The 25,328-nt window shown below is 42.7% G+C and overlaps 2 protein-coding genes across 4 annotated transcripts in view; one reads left to right on the forward strand and one right to left on the reverse strand.

The window, feature by feature from the left end:
• NAP1L4 (nucleosome assembly protein 1 like 4) overlaps positions 1 to 6,636 on the forward strand; it is a 34,151-nt gene extending 27,515 nt beyond the window's left edge. For all 3 annotated transcript variants that reach the window (XM_033154270.1, XM_033154279.1, XM_033154288.1), the window contains one exon: positions 5,063 to 6,636. In XM_033154270.1, the coding sequence (XP_033010161.1) occupies positions 5,063 to 5,101 (39 nt within the window). In that variant the 3' untranslated portion in view covers positions 5,102 to 6,636. The remainder of the gene's footprint in view (positions 1 to 5,062) is intronic.
• Positions 6,637 to 20,043: 13,407 nt separating this feature from the next.
• Positions 20,044 to 23,245, reverse strand: LOC117049542 (pleckstrin homology-like domain family A member 2). Its single transcript, XM_033154301.1, has 2 exons — positions 22,756 to 23,245; positions 20,044 to 20,494 (listed from the first exon to the last, which is right to left on the reverse strand). Exon 1 carries the CDS (start codon positions 23,226 to 23,228, stop codon positions 22,794 to 22,796), a length of 435 nt encoding a protein of 144 aa, XP_033010192.1. The 5' UTR covers positions 23,229 to 23,245; the 3' UTR covers positions 20,044 to 20,494; positions 22,756 to 22,793.
• Positions 23,246 to 25,328: the final 2,083 nt, after the last annotated feature.

Here is a 25,328-nt window from a genome sequence, read left to right on the forward strand (position 1 = left end):
AAGTCAAATGGCTATTGCACATTGTAAAGATCTCATCCAGTATGCAAGATGGTAAGGATCCCTTTTCAAGTGATTTTTTTCCAATGATCACTAAATCACTGTTCCTTTACCTCAGTATGGGTAACCTGCCGCTCCCCAGATGTTGTTGCATAACAACCCCGACCATTGGTTATGCTAGCTGGGGCTGGTGGGAAATAGGGTCAACATTTGGAGAGCCACAGGGCCCCCATCCCTGCTTTCCTGTCTGTCAAGGTGTTGCTGTTTTTAACCTGAGGGAGATTGGTTGCAGTTTCCATTTTGTGCTTAGCAGCACATATATGAAATAAAATCCTAATTCCAATAGGGTATTAGAAATACAATCAAATTGGTTTCTGGGATAATGAGGCTATTAGATAACTGGAGTAATATGTGTTAAGTAAGAATGAGATTACCCACTTCTTCTGGGATTCTTCATGCTTTTAATTGTGGGATTGTGAAGTAGCTAAAAATGGCACACTCCCCCCCCCCAACGGCTGGAATGTGCTATGTGTTGGTGTGATGATCTCTCTATATGTCTCTGTTTTAATAACTATTGACACAAAATAGGCTCCTTTATGTTCAGCATAAAGCCTGCCTGCCTCTTTCCAGTATCCCTTTAAATTACTCTGTGAACTAGCTGTTTCACTACCGGTACTTGACTTGCTCTGTAAATATTAAAATCAACATAAGATTTTTGCAGGTGCTGACACTTCTATATTCTTGTATGTTCCAATTTTGTCTCGTACTGGATTGATGTTGGGAGGAATCATGTTATGAATGTGCAGAATGCACAGTCTGTTTGACTTGAGTCTGTAAATACTTTTATTGAAATGCTGGTGTTTACATATTGTGCAATTTGGAAGGCTTCGACCCCTGTGGCCTACCCATCATATACTGCAACTGTGACTTTTACTTGGCCTGTGCTGAATTCCAGCTTGGTCAGCACATAGACGGATGTGCCAAATGCTGAGTTCATTGTGGGCCAGTGGCTTGCATGTGTTTGCCTCAAAAGGCTGGTGTGGCTGGAAGTTATCATGGGCTGACTATCTCAGCCTGTGGCAGCCATCAATCATGGCAGTGGACTTGTAGCAGACTTTTGCTCTCAGAATATGTGAACTTGAATCAGTAGTTACTGAATTCTCTCATGTATCCTTTGAGAAGACAACTTATGTTTCACCAATTCCCAGAGAATAAATCTTTCATCTTGAAAATTAATGTGATTTCTAATATACATTAATAAAAACCTTCAGGAATTTTGAATTTCTTTGTCTTAGTTAAGACAGTGTGTAGATCTCTGGAATTAATACATAGAAACAGAAGATACTTGGGTTTATAGTTTTTTCCCTTGTGCCATTAAATTGTTAAATTCGTAGTTGTATAGCTTAACGGGAGGTAAAATATGGGCGGGGTTTCTTTGCTTCTTTGTATTGTGAGAGGAACAGTGTCTGTATGTTTACATTGCAATGTAGCCGAAACAAATTCCAAGTATGTTGGAAAATGTACTGGGCCAATAATAAATTATTCCTATTATTCCTATTCCTATAATGTGCTGGTCCAAAAGTTCCTTCTCCATGAAGCCATATTTTGTACTCACATCATCTCTTTCTAAATGTGAAGATGTTCTGTTTGTCCAAGAACTTATGAAACATCTTGCAGCGTGACGGCTGCTACAGAGCATAGCATGGTATGCATTCCTGTGCAAGTGTTTCTAGGACAGCTACTCTAGCTGCTGCTTTCTTATCACAGTAGTTTATTTCCAACACACTGTGAATGAGTAGCAGCACATCTGGATATTTATTTATTTATTTATTTATTTAAAAAAGTTAATACCTCTTCTTAATCACTGACGGTAGCCTGAAATTCTCTGTACACTCATGTAAGTGAAAATCATATTGAGGCATGTTGTACGCAACTTTAAATAAAAATGTACAGGAGTCAGTTGCAAGTGTCATCTGTAAAAGGTAGCTGTTAGCTATTCTGAACCCATATTTTATTCCACTGCTTGGCAGACTCACAATTCACACTTCTGTACCAAATCCTTGAAAGTACTTCATATTCATTCTGCAATATTTGAAGGGACTTTCCAACATCAAATTGAAGGCTGTTGCTTGTTTATAATCCAGACCTTTAGATTTTAGATCTAAGAGATGTGTAGCAGCATGAACTGATTGTACAAGTATTTTCAAAACAGCTTTGAAAAGTATTTCATTCACCTCAAAAGAGAGAACATTTCCCAAGGGTATTTTGCCCTAAATTTCAAAGTTCTTAATGTTGTCTTTTCTGGGGGGGTTTTCCTGTCCTTTATGCTTCTAATTGAGAGGTAATTTCAGAAGCACCAGTCATGTTCAAAAGTATTAAGGCTGGGTGTTTGTAAATACAATGGTTGTATTTCTAAGAACATTACTTGCAAAGATGTAATCAAGACTGATTTTGTTTTGGTAGCTTAGGACTAAGACAATATGCCCTACAAATTGCATTGTCATCTAGCAAATACCATATTGCCATCTATACAATCTTGGTGAATTTGACCATAGTTATACACTATTGTTCCGAATTAGGAGCTGTGAATAGTTCCATATTGTGCATGTTTGTGTTCCGCTGGCCATCCTCTTCAGCTCTTGGCAGTGCAGAGAATTTAAGGGGGAAACTATTTTAGGTTTTTTTCGTATCTGCATTAGGATTTAGGGCCTATATGATTGTCATTGCATTAGCAGGGAACAATTCTACATATATTCTATGATTGCATCTGTTGCCCTAACCTTGACAACTGATGTAAAAGAGGAATTGCAGTCTTGAATGCAGGGTGAAGATGCCTAATCTAGTGTAGACCAGACCATAATACTGGTGCTCGAAAAAGCATTGCTGTTGGAGAACCTGTGCATTGTGTATTGACTTATACTTGCGAAGCAGATTAGAATACTGTGTTTCTCAATCTTCTCTTGCCTGTGCTTTTTTTCTTCCCAAAGCAGACTTAATGTGGAGCACTTTGGTAGAAATTTGAGTTGTTAGAGATGTTGGCATAAGAAAGCTGTTTTCAGGGGTGTTGGCTGATAGTAACCTCCGTCTGTTTAGAGTCATTGTATATTCTGCCTAACTTTTAAAACTAGGGATCCATTACATTTTGGTAGTGTTCTGTGACATCTATAGAAGGCCTTTGTTATAGAGAGGAAAATGTGGGTATTGAACACCTGTTTTTAAAGGAAGAATATAATTTCTCAACTGATTTTTGTCTTATTAAAGTGCATATATTTCACTCATAAAACACAGCATATTATCACATTTTCACATTACACTTGAAATTAGAAGGCAACATGCTCTTTTCAGTCTTGCACTTTCACTCTTTCACACTGTGTCTATATGTAATGTTAAACCATGTGCACAAGCAGGAATGAATCTGAGTAAAACCTTGGGCTTGTACACTCCTCCCCTCCTGCAGAATTGCAACAAGGACTTAGTTGATGTCTGCTTCCATTTTCACAAAATCCCAGTTTAGCACAGGCTCCTTTTCCTAGCTACACACAGAAAAGGAGCCTGAAGTTTTGCTCAGGCTCATTGCCCATTATATTTCATGGTGCCCTTTTCATTTTGATCATAAAATACAAAATATGCAGAAAACTATTTAGCTTTTGAAGACCACACAATTTTGGGTTGCCTCTCTAGAATTAAAATTGAGGGAGGTGTTGGAAAAGCATTTCATTCTTAAGATCTAGAACTTGCTTCATACCTTTGGAAATTGTTGCTTCCTGTGCCTCTAGGAAATATGTTAACTGCTTGTTCATTTTTATGACATAGGATCAAGCACATGTTTAACAAAGTAAACTAAAAAAATATTAACAGCTTGTTTTGTGATAGAGTTGCAGACAGGTGGCCTGATAACTGTCACCTACTGCATTGATAAGCCTATGCCACACAATATTGCAATATGGGACATTAGCTGTAGAGTCACTTGGAACAAGGAGTTGAATTAGCAAGACCAGCAATCCTCCTCACCACATTTCCATTACATTGGCAGCGCTACACAGTATAGCCGTGGGATAATGGTAGCATATCTCCTTGCCATGAACAAACATTCGGAAACCAGATAGTTGTGGAACTGTTTTTAGTATGGGGAACTATATGCTGGAGGATCTCAAACCCTCATGAGTAACATTTCAGGGTGCAGGGAGCTGGGGAAAAGCAGACTAGCCGAAAGTGTTTCCTGCTAGTACAAAACTACAATCAATACAATCCTATATTTCTTCTGCACCAGATCCTTCAGCACTGCTGACCCATTCTTGTCCTTGTGGGTAGTCACTGCCAAAATATACCACTTCTAACATAGCCAAAAATAGTTTAAAGCAAAAAAGTATAAAATCTGGAAAGGGAAATAGTTCTTCTGCCACATATGAAATAGCACCAGAAGGCTTTTATTTTAATTTGGGAAATTAGCTTTCATAGTGCAGTCAAATCTCGGTTGTCGAACATAATCCGTTCCGGAAGCCCATTCGGCTTCCAAAATGTTTGACAACCGAGGCACGGCTTCCGATTGGCTGCAGGAACTTCCTGCAGTGCAGTAAAGCAGAAGCTGCGTCGGACGTTCGGCTTCCGAAAAAGTTTGAAAACCAGAACACTTATTCCTGGGTTTTTGGCGTTCGGGAGCCAAAACGTTCCAAAATGGAGGCATTTGGGAACTGAGGTTTGGCTGTACCAGTTGTGTACAGTGAGTAATATTGTGCCAAAAGAGTCCCATCAGCCCAGGAATTTCTACCTGTGCAACAGGACTTTCACTTCCCTCATCCCTCTTATGTGTTCTCTGTGCCCTCCCCAACCCTCTGTGCTCCAGAGGGTTGGGGGAACACCTGAAACAGATTTAGGGGGTGCTTGGAGGGAGGAGTGTGGGGAGAATGTTCTGTTGCTTGAGGAGAAATCCTTCTGCTGATGGAATGTTTGCCTACATTAGCTCCCACACCATAGTTTTCCTGTTGCTTATAATGTGGAATGAAACTTGGTGTCATGCTTGGATACCTGTTGTGTAAACTTACTCTCTTTTTTCCTCTTCAAACAGAAAGATGCCAGCCAGCCTGCTGAATGCAAACAACAATAAGGAAATACCACTTCAGAGTGATATTTGAACAACCTGTAACAAATATTTGGATACCTGGCCTGCAGTTCAGGATATTCCATTGCTGCAGCACAATCTTATTAACAATGCTTAAAACTAAATTGTTTTCAAATGCATGATTTTCACTAACTTTTTTCTTATTTTTTTGCTTAACTTGTACAGTGGCAACTTAATGCATTTGAGAAATATGAGGTTTAATTAAAGCACACACTCTACAGCCTTTGGTATACTGTAGCTCAACCTGTCTCAGTAGGCTTTCAAATTAAAATATGGGGGAGGGAGGGCTAATTTGCCCTTCCGAAATACTTGCCCTCACTTCAGTGAATTTTTTTATCTAAATATTGTGGAATAGTTCACATGAAAATATATTGAATTAATAAAATACTTGCAGTGAAAACAAATAAAGCAATATGATTTCTGCTAGCCCTTATTTCCTTTAAAATAACATGATTCCTGCAACCTACCAATCAGACTAGTGCTATAGAGCAGCTTAAAACATTGTCATCTCCAGTAAAAGCAATCTGAATTTGAAGTAACATTTCCTTTATCTTCTTTGAAGAAGGTGGTGGTTGACAGATACTTAGTTGTTCACCTTATTTATTCATGTTTGTAAGTACTTTGATGAACTAGTGCTTTTAATAGTTTTAAATATACTTGAAGAATATTTTTCCTGTTTATAAAATATGGGTACTTGTACATGGAAAACATAGTCTGCTCACAGAATGATTGCTCATCAAACATTTCAAAACAAACTGGGGGAAAAGAGATCTTGAGACAGGTCTTCATAGTTGATGGAAGTGGGTTGCAGCAGTAAAATGTATCACTGGTCTAGCTTAGCCTACATTACCAAGCCTGGTTCAGATGGTCCTCCAAAACAAGGATTGGGAATGAGCTACAGCTTTGTGTGCTTCCTCCCCTCTTGCGTGCAGCTTCACTTTTCAGTTTCTTTTTGAGTGTGAGCCATAAATTATTGTGAAGTCTGAACTGGCAAGCTGTGGTTTGCACTTCAAATCAGAATTGTTGGTTTCAAATTCTAGAGGTAAGTAAAGATCAAAGCTTGCCTATTCAGACATGACAGCAAACTATGACATGCACAAAAGAGGAGTCTGAAAATGATGCTACACCCCATGCAAGAAGGGGAAGGAGGGTATGCTTCTGATGGTTTAGAGGATCATCTGAACTGTGCTTATGAGAGTCATTTAATTGGGAAAATATAAATTAAATTATATGTGAGTGTACTTCTGATATTTAATTTGCAATACTCATATCACACTGTTCCACACTCCAGTGGTTTTTAAAGCTCCAGAATCCTTCAAAAGATCTATTCAGAATTACAGTTCTCATTTCTTCAACATACAATGCCAGCTTTTGGCAACAGTTCATTAGCAACTGTATGAATGCTGTTACCAGGCATGTAGAGAGTGCTCCAGCCTTACCTTATACATTTGTAACTTAATACAGTGTTTTCAATTTGTACAGAATAGTTAGAATATTCTATTAAAGTTGTGAAACATGAAGCATATTGTCCTGACAGTTTCTTTGTTAATACTATACTTGATACATGGTCTTTTGAATGACTTGGGGTGGGCGGGCTGGGGGAATGAAAGCTATTAAGATTTCATTCTTGTGCCACTCAGAGATTCTGTATGTTAGTATAGTAAATAGTTTGTGATTTCAGGGTTCAGTGGTTCGGCAGCTTGAGGGTATTTCTGCAAGCAGCAGATTTATAGATAGAATTTCAAGATGCAGCAAAACTCTGAGGGCTGTATCCAACAACATTGTGAGTAGAAGTCATTCAGTAGGTGCAGTGGCTTCAGTGAATACAGCCTATAGTTTACATGCTGGTACATCGAGGGGAGGGGAGGGGGATTCATTTATTAGGACCATGGACTACCAGGTAAAAATGATTTAATGACTCAGAAGAGTAGAGTCAGAAAACCCATTCCCTGTGCTAGGATCAGGCCAGAAACCATTTTTCACAGAAGCAGTTCTTAACCATATTGACAATTGCAATAAAGCTGTTACTACAGAAGCCTTTCTGCTGAAGGCTGGCCCTCCTTCTCACCCTGAGTAGCTGAGAGTAAATAATACATTATCTTGTGAAGTGAAGACTATTCAAACAGTATAATAGATTGCAATTTGTCCACTAGTTTGCTGATAATATTTTTATTCTCCGGGGTTTTACATCAGAATGATAGTTTCCTTATAGCTTTGTTTGGCAACCCATTTGGATAATTATTCCATTAAGGAATAATGCAGCAAAAGGAAAGTTGTGGAACTGGACTGGGGCTTTGTGAGACTTCCTTAAAGAGTGTAGAAGAATCCTTACGATGGTTAAGGTTATTGATGGCTACTGGTCATTATTGCAATATGCTAACTCTGGGATCACTGCAGCACAAGAGTGGGAAAGTTCTGTTGCCTTCGTGGTCTGCTTGTGGGCTTCCTGGAGTCTTTTGCTGGCTATTGTGGAAAACAAGATGCAGGACTAGTTTGGCCTTTCAGTCTGATCTTGCATGGTCCTTATGAGCTGTCTGGAGGAAGAGCCAGGGCAGCAGTGTTGCTATAACAACTAAGAACTATGGGAAATAATAAGAATGGTGGCTGTATCAAAAGCCATGTGGGTCAAAAGAAGCTCTTTATACTTGTCCAGGTAATACTGCTCTCTGTTTTGTAGAGACTATGGTTGAATGTGTGCCTTAGCTGCTCATGTAACTCTTCCATCTTACTCCAATTAAATTAGTGTGCAAAAATTTGAGTTGCTGATTTCTGTGCCTGCTTTAAGTGGTCAGAGGTACGCTTGCCTGTGTAGGCTCCCCTAAATCCCAAATGCTTTCTGTTTCTGCATCATTTTTTTTTAACATACCCCAAATAGAAGCCAATTAAGTAAGGAAACGAAGTTTTAAGAAGAGGTGGAGGAAAGAGAAATTAAAGCAAATTGCTGCCAAGTAGAATGTCTGAGTCTAGTTCAGGCACAATGAAAGGCTTGATCTAGGCCATAGATTTCTGCATCAGGAATATTTCACTTGTCAGAATCCTGTCTGGTCTGGATGATCTAATGAATAAAAGGCCTTTTCAGTTCACTTAATCATAATATGGGACACCATATATCCTTTAACCTGATACTCCTAGCATATCTCTGATAGGAATCCCTAAATATTTACTGTCTATTGTCTCTGTTTACCAGTATATCATAAAAGCAGGGAGGGAAAGAGCACTAGGAGTTGTAGTCCAGCAGCAACTGGAGAACTACAGCTCTCCCATCCTCCTCCTAGGTAGTTTGCCTATCATTTCAACACTGGTTTTTGAGCAGGTAAAGCCAGTAAAGTAGTGCAAGTAGTATTTCAACAACTTTAGTCAATGGCTGAGGCTTTTAAATTAGCAAAGAGCCAATTCTGCCCTGCAAGATTTCAGATGCTGCCAGAGACTAAAAGGCTTGTTTGTTTCCAGCGTTCCTTATGTCACCACTTAGGGATGCAAATGTCAGCCCCATAGAAGGGCATAGAAGAAAGGCCCTTCACATTGTTGCTTCATTTTGGAGTATTTTCTCCCAAATTGTTCATCGCTAGCCACAGACTCGCCCATATGTGCATGTCCGAACTTCCAAGCAATAGACTCATCGGAGGAGGTACTATTAAAAAGAAAATAATTGCAGACATACGTGTTACTGACCCTGGGTGTCTTGTGCATAGTAAGGTAAAAGCAAAAGGGGAGGCTGAAGGAAGTAGTTAGGCAAACACTTTAAAAAGTCATATGTTGATCTCGCACATGATCACCATGCGGTTTAGTGATGCTGGGTTATGGATGAACTATGCAGATCCATCAATACTTTGTGTTCAAGCATAACTGATATGCTTCTCTTCCTGTAATTACACTCATGTTTTTCAGGAGACAGCCGCTTTCAGTTCCAAGAGTGACATGGCTTTGCAATTTCATGCTGTTCACAGCTGCCTTGGGAAACCATGGTCTCAAAATCTTGCCAAAAATCTTTCCTTTATTCATCAGCAGGGGCTGTATTGTGCTTGGGCCAGTCTTATGGAAGGGGAAATGTAATTTGATTGCCTCCTAATTGTTTTGCTTTTCCCTCTGGCAAAATGAAGCTGGATTCCTTCTACAAGCATCCTGGAAAAGCTGCTGGAGCCCTATCACTTTCCGCAGAGCATCATCCTCCAGTGTTGTGGCAGAAATAACTGAATTGTTGCTAAATGGCTCCTCCAAACGGGATTGTCTGTTGAGGAGGTAATGGTGGCATCATTCATAATTACAAAACACTGATATTCCTGCACTGGAGAAGCGGGCAAGCAGCACTTCAAAGTGTGGCTTTGTTGGGAAAGGCATCAAGAGTAGACCTGTACAAAGAGAAAAAGGGGAGGTGGGCATGGAGAGATTGTTAGAGGCATGGGGAAACAAGGCCAAAAGATGGCTGCAGGATTTCCTAGGCCTGCTATACTGTAGGTTGAGGCACCTGCAATTTATAGGCAAGAACTGCTTATGTATGTACAGTGATACCTTGTTTACGAACTTAATCCATTCTGCAAGTCCGTTCTTAAAGCAAAGAGTTCTTAAACCAAGGCATGCATTCCCATAGCAGCGAGGGACTCAATTTACAAATGGAACACACTTGACAAGAAGCGAAACGTTCTGCTTCCAAGGCAGAGTTCTCAAACCAAAACACCTACTTCCAGGTTTGCAGCGTTCTTAATCCAAGTTGTTCATAAACTAAGCTGTTCTTAAACCAAGGTACCACTGTATTAACTTAGCCTAACCTACCTCACGGCTGTGGGGAGATAGCCTTGAACTCCTGGAAGGAAAAATAGGATACAAACGACGTGCTATAAATAAAAATATAAACATGCGCAAAGCCAGAAAAGCGGCCCCTACCTCACTTTGACTGTAACATTTCATAGTTCTGATTTTTACAGCAAACTGTCAAAATGGGGAGAATTTTTTTAAAATATTTTTTGGCCAACTGATAAAAGTTGTACTAGGCATGACTTTTTGGGCTTACCGGTATCATTAAATCAATTATTTAATGTTATAATTTAAGCCGTCTTTTTAAAAGACAACTAGAGAGAGATTAATTCAGAACTCCGAACCACATGCACAGTGAGAAAAATTGGCAAGGCTGGACAATAATACCTTTATGGGAAACGGTTTCATTCATTTTCATCACTGAGTGATGCTTTGTCAGAACACTAGACAAAGCATATAATCCACTTCCCTCCTTGCTTTTACACCTACGGCTGTCTTGTTTCCAAAGCCTTAAAGTATTTGCACACACAGAATGCTGGAAGCCAATCAAAGTGGTAGCTTGGAGGAATTGGGGGCCGCCATGAATACGAGCTTTATGCAACTTTGTTTTGAAGTAGGAGTGAGTCACAAAAATACAATTTCTACTTTCATTGCACTCAACTTTGACTTTACTGAGAAGGAAAATGGAAATCAGCAAAGCACAAGGCAGTTTTACTGGAGAGATACGGTACATCTTGGTAATTGAATTTGAACAGGATCACTGGACCCCCATGTAAGAAGCTACAATTAGCAGAAAGTACAGAACAGCTGTCAACTTTTCCCTTTTCTTGTGAGGAATCCTATTCAGAATAAGGGAATTTCCCTTTTAAAAAGGGAAAAGTTGACAGCTGTGGTACAGAACTGCATATATCATTATCGTTTATAAGAAGTGTTTTTTGCAGTTTTGTTTTTACATGATAGATGTTTCAGAACCCATTGAGGTTTTAGTATTGGTTGTAATTTACACGTTTCAATTCTCAAGAGTCTTCACAGTAAAACGCCTATGATACAGCTATAGCAAACAATGTTTTTAATAATTCTAATCCTTTGTATAGTCTTTTTTTTTTTAGCCCCAGGCTTTACACATGAGGATTACACTCAGTAATCCTTGCAACGACCCTCTAAGTAGGTCAGTACTATGAGCCCATCTGCTTGATTTCCCCATGTAACTCTCCAAGAACACCATTACATAATATATATTCACAATGAGAGGTAAATCTTCACATAACTGCTCCCAAACAAAATATATATCCCGCCCTAGTGCTTTTTGCCAGGGATTCCTGGTAAATCATTGTTACATGAGAGTAGCAACTCCAACAACCAAATATGTTTTTTTATGAGTTGCAGTTTGAAATGACTTGTCAATGGTATGTCCAAGAGGTCTCCCAAATGTCCTCCTCTCACCGAAAAAGCCTTTTTATAGTTGCTGCGGAGAAATGTGAGTCCTATCCTGACATAAAGCAAAGGTAGTCTTGTCAGTGCATAAGAGCAAGCAGAAACTCACAGTTGGGCAAAAGCATTTATTTACTGGAACCAACCAAGATGTCACAAAACTGGCTGGATTTTTGAGTTCTCCAGAACTCTTCATCAGGCAAGATGTCATGCAAAGAAGTGAGGAGGGGGACAAGGAAAAACAAAAATGAGGCTGGATTTTGCAGCCATGGCTCCGTGCAACCTTACTTTATTGCAAGGTAAGGCGACTGAGAGAACTGCTCCACCCAGCTGCTAAAACTGGAAGAGAACTACAGGAGCCCAATCAGGCCAAAAAGCAGGAACTTAACCCAATAGCATACACACAACTCTTGGTGTCCTCCTTTTTCTCTCTCTCTCTTTCTGACCCCGTCTTCCTCACTAACCAGCAGGCTGCCAAGAAAAAGATAAAACACCCTGCACAGAAATCAGAACCGACAGCTTTGTTGTTGTTGTTTTTAAATACAATTGCTACATTAAAAAAAAAAATTCTCTGGGATGCATAGCCACAAACTAACTAACCTCATTACAAAAAGAGTGAAAACAAATACGTACTATATTGGGCAAAATATTTGTGTGCATGGATCAAAATTCAAGTTGAAGCAGATTCAGCTCTGCTAGTTGCCAAAATAGGAAAAGATGTGCAGTTGAGAACACCTAATCCCCAGTCTGAAATGCTCCACTGCTGAGTCAGTGCTGCTGAGCTCATAGTTAGGTAATCAGGTGTGATTCAGGTGAGTTTGCTGGCCCAACCCAGCAATAACTAGCTTTACTGAGGCCTGAAGGGCTGCCGAAGAAATGTGCAAAGTGCTCATGGTTGCTAAATGCAGTTCAGCTTTCCCAATGAATCGGGATGACCTGGCTGCTGCTGATGTCACTATGGTCTGAGGTTGCATTAGAATATTACAACCTCATTCTGAATGGTCATTAAGTACCATGCTATGCAAATGACAATGGGTTTATCAGCAGTTCCCACACTTGGTCATTCCAGTACTGATTTGGGCTTTGTATAAATCAGTTCAGCTCTCAGCTGATCTGTTGTGGTTTTCGATCTGCTGGGTGAGGTTTTCTGCTTTGTTTATTAACAGCTGCTTCATTATTGGCCACCTAGCCGGATAAATTAATATTTTTTTAAAATGAAGAAATACGAAGATGCTTTTGGTTAAAGAAGTCCTCTTCACATGGTAGGTTGGAGGGAACAGTTGCCATTGAACACTGCTGTGGAGCATCAGCACTTTGAAATTTTGTGCTAATTTAATTTAATTTGTTTATTGGAAGTTCTATACTGCCCTTCGTCCTCCTGAGAATCACAGGGCAGTTTACAAGATAAAAATGCAAAAATACATAACATAGTAACAAACAAAAACAGTAACCCCCTCCCTCACACACAGTTTAAAAGGCCAGGGGTTGTTTAATTAGCCAAAGACCTGGGAGAAGAGGAATGTATTTGCCTGGCGCCTAAAGATATGTAGAGAAGGTGCCACATGAGCCTCCCTGAGGAGATCATGCCACAAATGGAATCCCTTGCCAGAGTCTGAGTAGAGTAGTGGCTCTGAATTTGAGCTTTCACTTGAGATGATGAAGAAGAAGAAGAGTTTGGATTTGATATCCCGCTTTATCACTACCCGAAGGAGTCTCAAAGCGGCTAACATTCTCCTTTTCCTTCCTCCCCCACAACAAACACTCTGTGAGGTGAGTGGGACTGAGAGACTTCAGAGAAGTGTGACTAGCCCAAGGTCACCCAGCAGCTGCATGTGGAGGAGTGGAGACGCGAACCCGGTTCCCCAGATAACGAGTCTACTGCTCTTAACCACTACACCACACTGGCTCTCAGAGATGTCTTTGTTTCAAGTTTTTCCCATCAGCCCCAGTCAACATGGCCAGGGATGATGGAAGTTATAGCCCAAGAGCATCTGGGGGGCACTGCTGACCTAGAACCTGATCTGAAAATGTTAACTGGGCCTGAATTGGAATTTTCCCAGATTGCCCCCCCCCATCTATTCCTCTCTATTAAAGCTAAAACCGAAATTGAGCTTCCTGCTTGTTAGATCTGATGCTGGTATAATATTTCTCCGGTCAGATCTAATCATGTCCAGCTTGATTTTAGGCCAGCCCCTAAAAATATGTTTCTCACTCATGAGTGGTCTGTGTAATAGCAAATCCCCTTCTTTGTAGAGCTAATGGAGAGAAAGCCACAGAAAACCTTATTTGCCCACCACCTGGAAGGGATTTTGTTTTCTTTAAAAGGGCAAGTCTGAGGAAAATGCATTTCCTTTGCCTACCATAATAGGTAAAGGGACCCCATTAGGTCCAGTCGTGGACGACTCTGGGGTTGCGACGCTCATCTCGCTTTACTGGCCGAGGGAGCTGGTGTACAGCTTCCAGGTCATGTGGCTAGCATGACTAAGCTGCTTCTGGCGAACCAGAGCAGCGCATGGAAACACCGTTTACTTTCCCACTGGAGTGGTACCCATTTATCTACTTGCACTTTGACGTGCTTTCGAACTGCTAGGTTGGCAGGAGCAGGGACCGAGCAAAGGGAGCTCACCCTGTCGCGGGGATTTGAACCATCAACCTTCTGATCGGCAAGCCCTAGGCTCTGTGGTTTAACCCACAGCGCCACCCGCGTCCCTTACCATAATACTTCAATACAATAACAAACCAACACAGCATTAGTGAAGCTGATATGACTTTTCCAACCTTGTAAGGTTCATTGCAAAACAGCAGTGAGACAAGAGGAGGGTTTGTGGTATTCCCATCAGAGTCGAATCGAGTCTTGGGCCAGCATCCCTGTCCTGCACTGCTTACAGTTGTGTGTGGGGTGATATTTAAAGTGGAAAAATCATAGTGTTAGTATGCACATTAGCCAAAGTGCTGGAAGATTTGTAAGTGATAATTAAAGCGCTTTAAGATGCATGTGAGAAGTATCTGCACTTTGTTCTAAGGTAATTTATGTGTAATGAGCTGTGCTGAGACTTCAGAACTCGGCATTGTGCATAAATTACCTTAGAACAAAGTTTAACCTACATTAGACTCGAATATCTGCCAAACCAATGAATACTGGCTGGGATCAGCAGAGCCAGAGTTACACAAGGGTATTTGGAAGAAAGTAAATGACCCACATCATTCAAGAAGCTAATTGAACACTTACAAAGGGATAAGGTCCTTTAGCATTTCTCAAGACGAATGTATTTTCCAGCACACACAACCCATACACTGCATGAAGCCTGTACAAAGAGGCTTAAGTACTCTATGAAGTACATACCTGAAGGAGCATCTCCACCCCCATCATTCAGCCTGGACACTGAGATCCAGCGCCGAGGGCCTTCTGTCGGTTCCCTCACTGCGAGAAGCAATACTACAGGGAACCAGGCAGAGGGCCTTCTCGGTAGTGGCGCCCGCCCTGTGGAACGCCCTCCCATCAGAAGTCAAGGGAATAAACAACTACCTGAAATTCAGAAAATACCTGAAGGCAGCCCTGTTTAGGGAAGTTTTTAAACTGTGATATTTTAAATTTATTTTAAGGTTTGGTGGAAGCTGCCCAGAGTGGCTGGGGAGACCCAGCCAGATGGGCGGGATACAAATAAATTATTATTATTATTATTATTATTATTATTATTATTATTAGCCTCATATCAGTGGACTGTGCATGAGAAATACCATGCCTAAATGTTTTTGCCTGGGATCGCCGAAAGGGAAAAGGGAAAACCTTCATTTGAAGGAGAACTAACTAAGAGATGAAGCTATTTGAGCTGGTGAAGCTACTTTGGGCTGCTATGTTGCCATACATTAATGCCAGCCTAGTTTTCACCATGCCTAGGCCTCTATTGCAATGTGAATGACTCAATTATATGGGTTCAGCTGACTGGCTGGCTGACTGATTTATTGATTTCCACCCTGCCTTCCTTAAAGAACTTCGAAGCAATTTACATATTGTCCTCAAGCAGTCTCCTGTCCAGTCAGCTATACAGGCAACTTATTAAAAACAAACAGGCTATAAGCAGCACATACTTTAAAATGCACAAGTACAAGTGTCATGCTGACAGAGATACCGTCTGGTCCTCTGGTCAGGATATTAAGTGCATGCACAATCTGGCAAAAGTCTATTTTCCTGTACAACTTGCAATAAACCATTTGGTACCTACATAACTGGAAGGGTTGTTGTTGTTGTTCAGTCGTTCAGTCGTGTCCGACTCTTTGTGACCCCATGGACCAGAGCACGCCAGGCACCCCTATCCTCCACTGTCTCCCGCAGTTCGGCCAAACTCATGCCAGTCGCTTTGAGAACACTGTCCAACCATCTCATCCTCGGTCGTCCCCTTCTCCTTGTGCCCTCCATCTTTCCCAACATCAGGGTCTTTTCCAGGGAGTCTTCTCTTCTCATGAGGTGGCCAAAGTACTGGAGCCTCAACTTCAGGATCTGTCCTTCTAGTGAGCACTCAGGGCTGATTCCCTTTAGAATGGATAGGTTTGATCTTTTTGCAGTCCATGGGACTCTCAAGAGTCTCCTCCAGCACCATAATTCAAAAGCATCAATTCTTCGGCGATCAGCCTTCTTATGGTCCAGCTCTCACTTCCATACATTACTACTGGGAAAACCATAGCTTTAACTATATGGACCTTTGCCGGCAAGGTGATGTCTCTGCTTTTTAAGATGCTGTCTAGGTTTCTCATTGATTTCCTCCCAAGAAGCATGCGTCTTTTAATTTCATTACTGCTGTCACCATCTGCAGTGATCATGGAGCCCAAGAAAGTAAAATATCTCCAGAAGTGTGCAATAGCACTTGTTTTTCTTCTTTATGGTGGAGAGAATTATACCTGTTTCATGTACTGTATTCGCTGTTTCCTGAAAAATCTCAGTTTGACAGAAATCTGTTTATGGAAATCTGGTTTGCTCCCCCCTCTTCTCTCCCTAGACTTTCTGGAACCACATACTCCCATGCTGCATCAACTATATTGGCCAAGTTTGCTGAAGGAAATGACCAGCGAAGATACTCTTCCCATGACTTCCTAATTCTGCAGTTCTAAGCAAAGTGGTGTTGCTAACAGAAGCAAAGTTGCTGCTGGCTCTCTGCTCCTCCCAAATTATGCCTATTAGTTGCAGATTTAACCTTTGGAGAGACAGGGCAAATTTTATTAAGCTGGTGCAGCCTTTTCTACTGATCATAGGCACTGGGGCTTTGCTGAGTCAGGAATCTGTCACATGTCACTCTTTTGAAGAAACCATCACTGAGATGCACAAGCTACACGCTGGTGCTCAGCATCATCCTTGATTTCAAGCTAGGGACCTGCCAATTATTCTGTTTCAATTCCTCTCCATTTCTCATATCTCTCACCTTAAGTTTGTTTCAAAAGCATTTTTTAAAAGTCCCCTTGAAAATTCACCACCTCTTTAGTGCAAATTTCTCCCAACAAACACATTTTCTATGCACTCTTGCTTAATATGCACAATTTTGCAAAGTGGCTTCCCTAAATATGAAGCATCTTAGTATATGTTCCTTGGCTATGTTTTGGTTTGCACATTGTTTCAGATCAGAAAGTAAAAATTAGGTAGGTCACCTGTAAATGTGGCCAGAATCAATCCCCCCCCTCCCTAGTTCCAACTTTGTGGGCAGGGCACTTAGTGGCAAGATCTCATGCTTTGCATGCAGAAGATTCCGGTTTCAATCTCTGGCATCTCCAGGGCCTCCCTGCAGAGGCTTTGCCAGTCAAAGACAAGAGCAGAGTGAAAGGGGGAGAAAGCGAACACCCTCTCTTCCTGCATTATAGTTTGCAGGCAACTCTTTGAACAAACACCAGCGCTTATTTGCAGCACCCAGAAAACTCGTTCTACTTCAGATCCCCAGGATAATTTTCTTGGCGTGTTCTTTTGTTTTCAAAGGGTAATCCTGATGCCTTTCTACTGAAATTTTGTTCAGCAAACATCAACGATCCTAATGAATTATGGTGTGGCTGAGCAGTGACCAATTGAAAGCCAGGACAAGGCAACTAGGCCAACATTCATTTGCGAGTGGCCACACTGGAAGCTGAGCAGGCACCAATTTCCCTTATAAAAGCCCCTTTGAGATGAAGCCTTGATGAGTTCCAGATGCCACTCAACAGCCCTCCCCCTCAGTTCCATTGTTTGGAGCCAGCTGTACTGAGCAGTCCAAGACTGTCCAGTCCTTAACTCATTGGTTGACCAAGCAAAAGAGCATCCAGCTGTGTTTTTAAATGCAATTCACAGGCACAGATTCCTCATAAGGGTTACTGTGGAGAGTTTTAGCCTGGAAATATGTGGGCTGGGGAAAGGGAATGATGAAAGTTTTGGGTTTTTCTTGATCACCCTTCCGAGAAACTCATTAAAACAGGAAGTTACAAAATAAGGATTATGTGGAATTTTCATCCAAGAAAATCATACAGTACAGATAGCGGTGGTTGGTAAACGCTTTGACTTGGTATGGCTGCAATTTTTAACCTTGTTGTTTTCATCACAGTAGGATGTGTACGTCATTTATTTAGGAAAGTGTGCCATTACAGATGTGCAGTGTGCCACTGTCTCCTCTCTAAGAAAAAAAAAAATCCCCATCTATTATTTGCTGCACATCTATGGACAGAGCTTCCATGTAAGAGGGCCCAAGTATGATTTTCAGACACGATTGACTCCATCTTGCTTATTAGAAATGAAGTCATACCACATTACACATTTCCAGGGCTAGCCCACACATGAGGCAAGATGGGGCAATTGCCTCGGGTAGCATGGTCCACCGGGGCGGCAGATCCTGATGTTGATATTTCTCCCCCCACGCCACCAAGTGGTTCCTGAAGCAAATCTTCCCTGACCCCTTCTTCCCTGGAAGACAGGAAGAAGGGGTGGGGTCATTTTGGGGTCCGCCTCAGGTACCAAAATGCCTTGGGTAGGCCCTACACATTACTATCACATGGCATGTGCTATATGCCACCCTCTAGACTTTATGCAGTGCAGTTGGGGGCATGGTGTTATATGCTCAAACTCTCTTGTCCCAGTGAGCAACCTGGCCTCTGAATTCTGCACCAGCTAGTTTCCAAACCATCTTCAGAGGCAGCCTCATGTATAGCACAATGCAGTATTCAAACCTAGAGGTTACCAGAACATTGATGACAGAAGTTATCTCTGTCCAAATAGGGGTGCTACAGGGCTATCAACCAAAGCTGATGGAAGGCACTCTGTGCCACTGAGGCCACCTGAGCTTCAAGTGACAACAGCAGATCCAGAAGTACCTGCAAGTTACATACCTGTTCCTTGAGAGGGAGTGTAACCCCATCAAGAGCAGGCAATCTCCCATCCATGTGGTCTAGGGACCCACCCACTAACAGTGCCCCACTGTTTTTATCTGGATTGATCTTCAGTTTGTTAGGTCTCATCTAGCCTTTAAACAAGGCAAGGCAATGGATCCATCATATCCACTGCCACACCTGCAGGTGTAAAGAATTAGAGCTGTGTGTCATTGGGCATGTTGCTGACAATATACTGCAAAACTCTGGATAACCCCACTCAGCAGTTTCATGTAGAAGTTAAACAACATGTGAGATAAAACTGAACTTGGGGGACCCAATATGGAAGCCTCCACAGGGCTGAAGAGCACTCCCCCAGCATCACCCACCATCCAAGTAGGACTGGAAGCACAGCAAAGTGGGGCCACCCACCTCTAACTTGGACAGCTGCTCCAGAAGGATACCATGGCTGATGGTACTGAAAGCCACTGAGAGATCAAGGAAAATTAACAGGGTCCATTTCCCCTGCCTCTCTCCTGAAAGAGGTAATCACACATGCTTTCTAGGCATGAGGCAAGCGCAAGTCTGGATGAGCCTTTACTTGAGCTCTCCAGCAAGTGTGACTTGTGTTCTTCTGCTTAAAGGCATCTTCTTCTCTGGAATACAGTGGCAGTGCCTGCACTTGTCTTCCTGCACACTCTGATCTGAAATCTATGGACTAGTCCTGTTCGGACGGAAGAATTCTATTTTGGGGCCCCTGCATAACCAGATATATTATAGGATCACAATTCATATACCGGTATGTCAGTAGGGTACTCAAATATTTTTATACCATCAGGTTGAAAGCTGTTGCTGGTAAGAATTTAAACCTCAATTTAAGCTTGGGGCAACTGCTCTAGGAAATAGTGCAAGATGAACTGATGCCTAGCTTTTCTGCTCTGTATTATATTAAATTGCAACAACTTCCAGCTACCGAAACATGGTCTTTGTGACCCTATGGATAAAGGTTAGTCATCCTAGCTTGCCATTCTAAATAGACTTTAACTCCTTCTGTACAGGTGGAAGGGCAGGCATGCTGGTGCAAATCCAGCTCTCTTTGCAGATTTGATCAGTGTGATATCTATACAGTCATACCTTGGTTTTCAAACGCCATGGGAGTCCAATGTTTTGGCTCCCTAAAGATTGAAAACCGGAGGTGATTGTTCCAGTTTTCAAACATTCTTTGGAATCCAAACGTCTGACACGACCTCCTGCAGCCAATTGGAAGCCGCGCCTTGGTTCCCGAATGTTTAAGAAGTCGAATGGACTTCCGGAACAGATTCTGTTTGACTTCCAAGGTACCATTGTACTAATAATTTTACTGCCAACATCTTTTAGTCTAGATTAGCAAATCTAATTGCTAACAGCAATTACAAAGAGAGGCTCGTTTCAGATATGTGGTAATAAAATAAAGTGAACATATCACATCATTTATTTGGAATGGCTACATTAATGCAAAAAGCAACATTAAGACAGCTATTTGCTTAAAAAGCATTCATCAAAATAAATACAAAATATTGATACTACAAATAATTTAAACTATGTATTTCCTCCCCACCAGGTGGTGTAGGATAGTCTTTGCATCTTATAAATATAAAACAAAATAGCAGTTTGCAAAGTGGGCCTCCTCTTCAGTTGGCCAGAGTTTGTGTTTTTCAAAAGTTTCTTTGGTTTGCAAAAGCCTTTCAGCAAAGATTTGTCTCTCCTGCTCAGCAGCCTCATCAGATTTGAAGAGATCTAGCAGTCGCTGGCATCCTTCTTTGCTTTCCTTCATTGGTACCTTGCTCCGGTGCACTTGAATCACAGTCAAAGACACTTGATCCTATTGTCATCCAGAATAATGTTCTATAGATGGGGAGGGAGAGAAAGGTAAGAGGAAGTTAGCAAAATGACGAAGACCAAGTAGAAATCTCAAACTGGTTTTTAAAAGATTTGCCCAAATAAAATAATAATAGCCTTGTGGCATCTAAAAGCAGGGGTGGCCAACTATAGCCACACTATATATTTTTTGAAATTATATTGCTGGTTTGTTTGTTTCTTAAATGATAGGTCCTCTGTTGTAATACCATGATGACAAAAGGTCCCTACAACTTTTTTTTTTCATTTTTATAATAAACAAATGTTTTTACTGACTATTCCCGTGGATCCTGATGTGATTTTCGGCTGCAGTCATTTTGACCCATGGGCAACACTTTGGGAGTCACTGTGGTCCTTGGCCCCAAAGTGTCTAGTCATCCTTGCCTGAAGAATTAACAAGCTGATTTACAGCAAGGGTTTTTATGAACCCAAAATTTGCAAATGCTTTTGCCATGATAAACCTATTAATTTTTTTAAGTGTCACAAGGCTATTTTCGCTGCGGCAGACTAAAATGACTACTCCTCTGGTAAATGCCCAAATAAAGATTTCTACAAAATGAAGCAGCAGCTGATGCTGCATTTCTTAAGTTTCAGTGTAGGTTGCAGATGAGTCTTTCTTCCAAGTAATTAGTGGGATTAGGGTGAGAGGAGAACAATTGCTCTTGAATGTTTTAGGCAGAGTCCTCCAATGTGCAGAAACTAGAGTCAATGGAATTAGAAGCAGTACACTGGGGAAAAAATTCCCCTCTCTTTTCAAATGGCATAGCAGGCAGCATTCAAAGTTGTCCAAAGGCACATTCACAATAAATCCCTGAGTTGACATTAGAGCACTAGACAGTGGCTCTTAAACATTTACTACCACAGACCACATGAAACCTGCTGAGGGTGTTGGCAGACCACTTAATGATTTTTCTGCCTGTCGTAGGAATTGTAAGGTGCTGTGTGCTAGATGCTGTATGGTTTTTAAATGCATTTTTATTGCTTCTTTTATTTCTTATATTGTACTGTATTAAATATACAATGTTGAATATAAGAAATAAAAGAAGCATCAAAAATACATTTAAAAATCAATATATTTAAAGTGATCAGTGTGCTGGCTCCTGCCTTCAGCCACACACCCTGTGGACCACCTGAATGAAGCTCATGGATCACAGTTCGGGAACAGAGCATCTCAGCAATGCAATCCTACACATATCTACTAAGTCACTAACAGTTCAGTTTGTAGGAATTGTGATCAGGACTGCAAAAAAACTAAGAGCTTACCAGGCCATCAACCTTCAAATCTCATACTTTGAAGTATCCTTGCTGAAGCCCAACATGTTTTGCAGCTTCAAGAGCAACTGAACACCCCTCCCAATACACCTCCATTATAGTTTAATTACATTTTTACAGGAAAGATTTCTGGTTGGTCAGAAGAGAAGCACACACTACATAGTCTGTGTGGACCAGCCCTACATGGCACCAACAGACCCTCTGAGTACATACATGCCACTTTCCAAGAAGTATGGTCTAGTTTCACTGGAGAACATGGACTTTGGCCCAAAACACACATTCAAGACTTCTTGCTTACTTTTTTCCTGCCAAAAATCGCTCTCCCTGCAAAGCCAGTCCTCCCCCACCAGCCTCTCCTTTTGGTTTGCAGCATACATGATTGCAGTTTTGCAAAACAAAACACATATGGATATAGAAGAATCATGGACCACCACGTGTTCTGTAATTGTTCTGCCCTTAAAAGTCCCAGGGGTGCCGGCTTGCAGGTAGCGTCACCCTCGGCCCGCTCCAGCTGCGTTAGCGCAAACTTCAGCCTTTTGTGCATTCCGATAGCAACGGCTCTAAAAGGAATCTGACTTATACAGAATCACCCATCTCAGGATTGTCAGCAGCTCCCTCGGTTTCCAGAGGGGTTTTTCTCCCACTCTTATCAGGAGATGCCGGGGAGTGAACTGTGCCCAAAGCAGATGCTCTACCCCGGAGTGACTGCACTTCTCCTCCTCCCAAGTGCACTGGGCACTTTGGCTGACGCCGGTCCGCCAAAATCCCTTCCGCTGGGAAATCTCGCCCACCTCCGCCTTTGCTACTAAGCTGCCTACATATGCAAAAGGCTCCTCGATCAGGACTAACCTCCAGCCTACTTTAGTGCACAAAACGAAGAAACCACCGGCTCACGATTGGCGATGGCCCTTTCCACCCCTTGGCGAACCCCCAGCCTCCCCTCCATCCCGCCACGCATCTCCTGCTCCCTCCTTCACCTTTGGTCTCTCGCTCAGGGGGCGGGGGCGCGTCGGGCTCAGGGGGCGCGCGCGAGGCGCCTGTCCCGGGTGGCGGCGGCCGCGTGCTCGGCGGCCTCCTGGCGACTCTTGAAGTCTTCGATGGCGCGCTTGTTCTGGAAGTCGATGAGCGCCATGGTGATGGAGGCGTTCCAGCAGCTCTCGCCCGGGCACCGAAAGTCGATCTCCTTGCGGTCCGTCGTGACGATGGTGAAGTACACGTACTTGCCCGTCCGCTCCACGCAGTCCACCTTCTGGATGGAGCCGAAGCGCAGCTCCTTCCCGCCGCTGCCGCCGCCTCGGGCCTTGCCGGCCTCGGGCGAGAAGAGGCTCAGGCTGTCCTTGCTCAGCACCACCGCCTTCTTCTTCCACAGCTGGAAGAGGCTGTCGCTGCGCTTCTCCAGCTCGCCCTCGCGGATCACCTCCGACGGCGACGCGGATGCTGGGCCCTTCATGCTGCTGCCCGCGCTCGCCAGCGAAGCCGCCGCACCGACTGCCTTCCGACGGGGACGCTGGCCTCTCACGCCGGCTCCGCGAAGCTGCTGGAATTCGTTGTGCGCTTTTGGGGGCGAAGAGGACCATTTATGGCCTTGGAGAGACGTCCCAGGCCCCGCCCTGCGAGCCCCGCCCCCGCCAGACGGCCTCCACCCCCCGCCCCCGCGTTCTCTCTCTCAATTCCTCACGGTCTAACCCTGCGTCGTTCATCTCTCCACTGACAATCTTCTTTTAGCCATCATCACCACTTCAGCTGTTGCCCTGCAATGGTCATTGCAAAAGTGGAGTGCAGGACCTGACAATGACTTTCCCATCCCCACCCCCTTCCCAGCTAGGAGTGCTGGCATTTCACCGGATTCTCGATTATTATTGCACCCTCTATAGCTGGTAGCCAAACATGTGACCTGATGACACTGAAAAACATTGCATATACAGTATTTGTGATGGGCCATTCAGAGGCACAAACCCTCACTTCAGCCCCTTTCAGGTGCATCCAGAGTTGGGTGGAAAGTGGATTGCCTTGGCAGGCTTTGTTAGGTCCAGTAGATCCTATGCTGGTACCACTGAAGGTGCATAGGCCTGTGGACTGAGAGTCCTGCCTTTGGGAGAGGGGTAGGAGGTGTTGACCCTGTCTCAGCCTTCATGAATTCATGGAGTGCTGGATCTTGCCTGCAAAGGGCTGTGATGTTGTAGCCAACACATGCGGAACATGAATGTCTGAACCAGCCCCAAAGGGATGCTTCACATCTTAAGGGGTAAACTTTAAAAGTTTTGTGAGTTATATGCAAAAAAGTGAGCGCAGCAAAGCTGTGTTTGAAAACGTGTATTATTCACTTGCTAAGTGCACTCAACAAAGCCCTGAAATGAAGTGTGGCTCCATAAACTGCAAAAAGAAAAAGGAAGAAAAGAAAGGAAAATGAGACAGGCCTGTGGCAGACAAAATAGAAAAGCAAAACAGAAATCCGACTGAAAATGTACAAAAAGGAATATTTACCTTATTGAAATAGCCCACAAATAATGGGAAAAATTATTGGCACTATGTTGCTGCAGATTGATACTGTGCACAATAAAATATAACATAAACACATCAACCAATACACAGAATAAATATGAATTAACAAGGTGATTTTACAGGCACAAGTGCTGTACTTGTGGTTATACATGTAAACAGAGCTCTTCCCACTTCCCACTAATTCCAAATGAGCTCAAGAGCAGCATAGCTGAATGTTAAAAACTGGAACTGCATGCCCAAGTGTTTTGATAGGGATTAAGTGTCCCAGTCTCCTGAAGTCTTAATGTACACAGACAAAAAGTTGTCAATTCCATGCCTTGGAAATGACGATAGGGACAAAGAAAATGACGCAGAGTACTACAGCAAGGGAGAAGATTAACAGCCAGTTCTTTAGCCTGCCGTTTCTTCACCTTGTGTGGATATTTTATTTGGGATTGATTGTTCTCTGTGTTAAGAGAGTGAGCCACGAACCTGCAAGTCCCTGGTTTGACTTAGGTGAGTGGCCTTAGGAAACCCACCTGTGCCTCTCTCTGCCTCACAGCCTCAGTCCCTGTCACATCTGCAACATGGCAGATAATGGCCAGATTCAAGCAATAAGTTCCACTGGCAGAAGCCCACACAACGGCTTCTGCTAGCGTAATGGGGTTCCCCCCCCTCTTCCACTGTTCCCCTCAAATTGGCTCTCATTGGGTTGGGAGAGCAGTGGGCATTGTTCCACCTGGCAAGCCAAAATGCTTGCACTGAAGGAAGGATTGCCATCCTGCTATGTTGAATTTCTCCCTCCGGTTTCTGACTTGCAGTAGCAGTGGATGATAACCCATCTCCTGCCAGAGGTTGGACTCTAAACTCCCATAAGCCCCAGCCAGTGGCGCTCTGATGTGGAATGACTTGCCTAGCTACAGTATGTTCACCTGCTTCCCGAACAGCAAAGTTTTTCTACATACCGTATGTTTCGAGGAGGGGTTTCCAGATGCCACCCCTTTACGCTACAAGCTGATCCTTGTTGAGACTGAGCAGCTGAGTATTCGTCACTGGCACCCCTTCTGCT

Source organism: Lacerta agilis, chromosome 1, assembly GCF_009819535.1.
Source record: "Lacerta agilis isolate rLacAgi1 chromosome 1, rLacAgi1.pri, whole genome shotgun sequence".
Classification (NCBI taxonomy): domain Eukaryota; kingdom Metazoa; phylum Chordata; class Lepidosauria; order Squamata; family Lacertidae; genus Lacerta; species Lacerta agilis.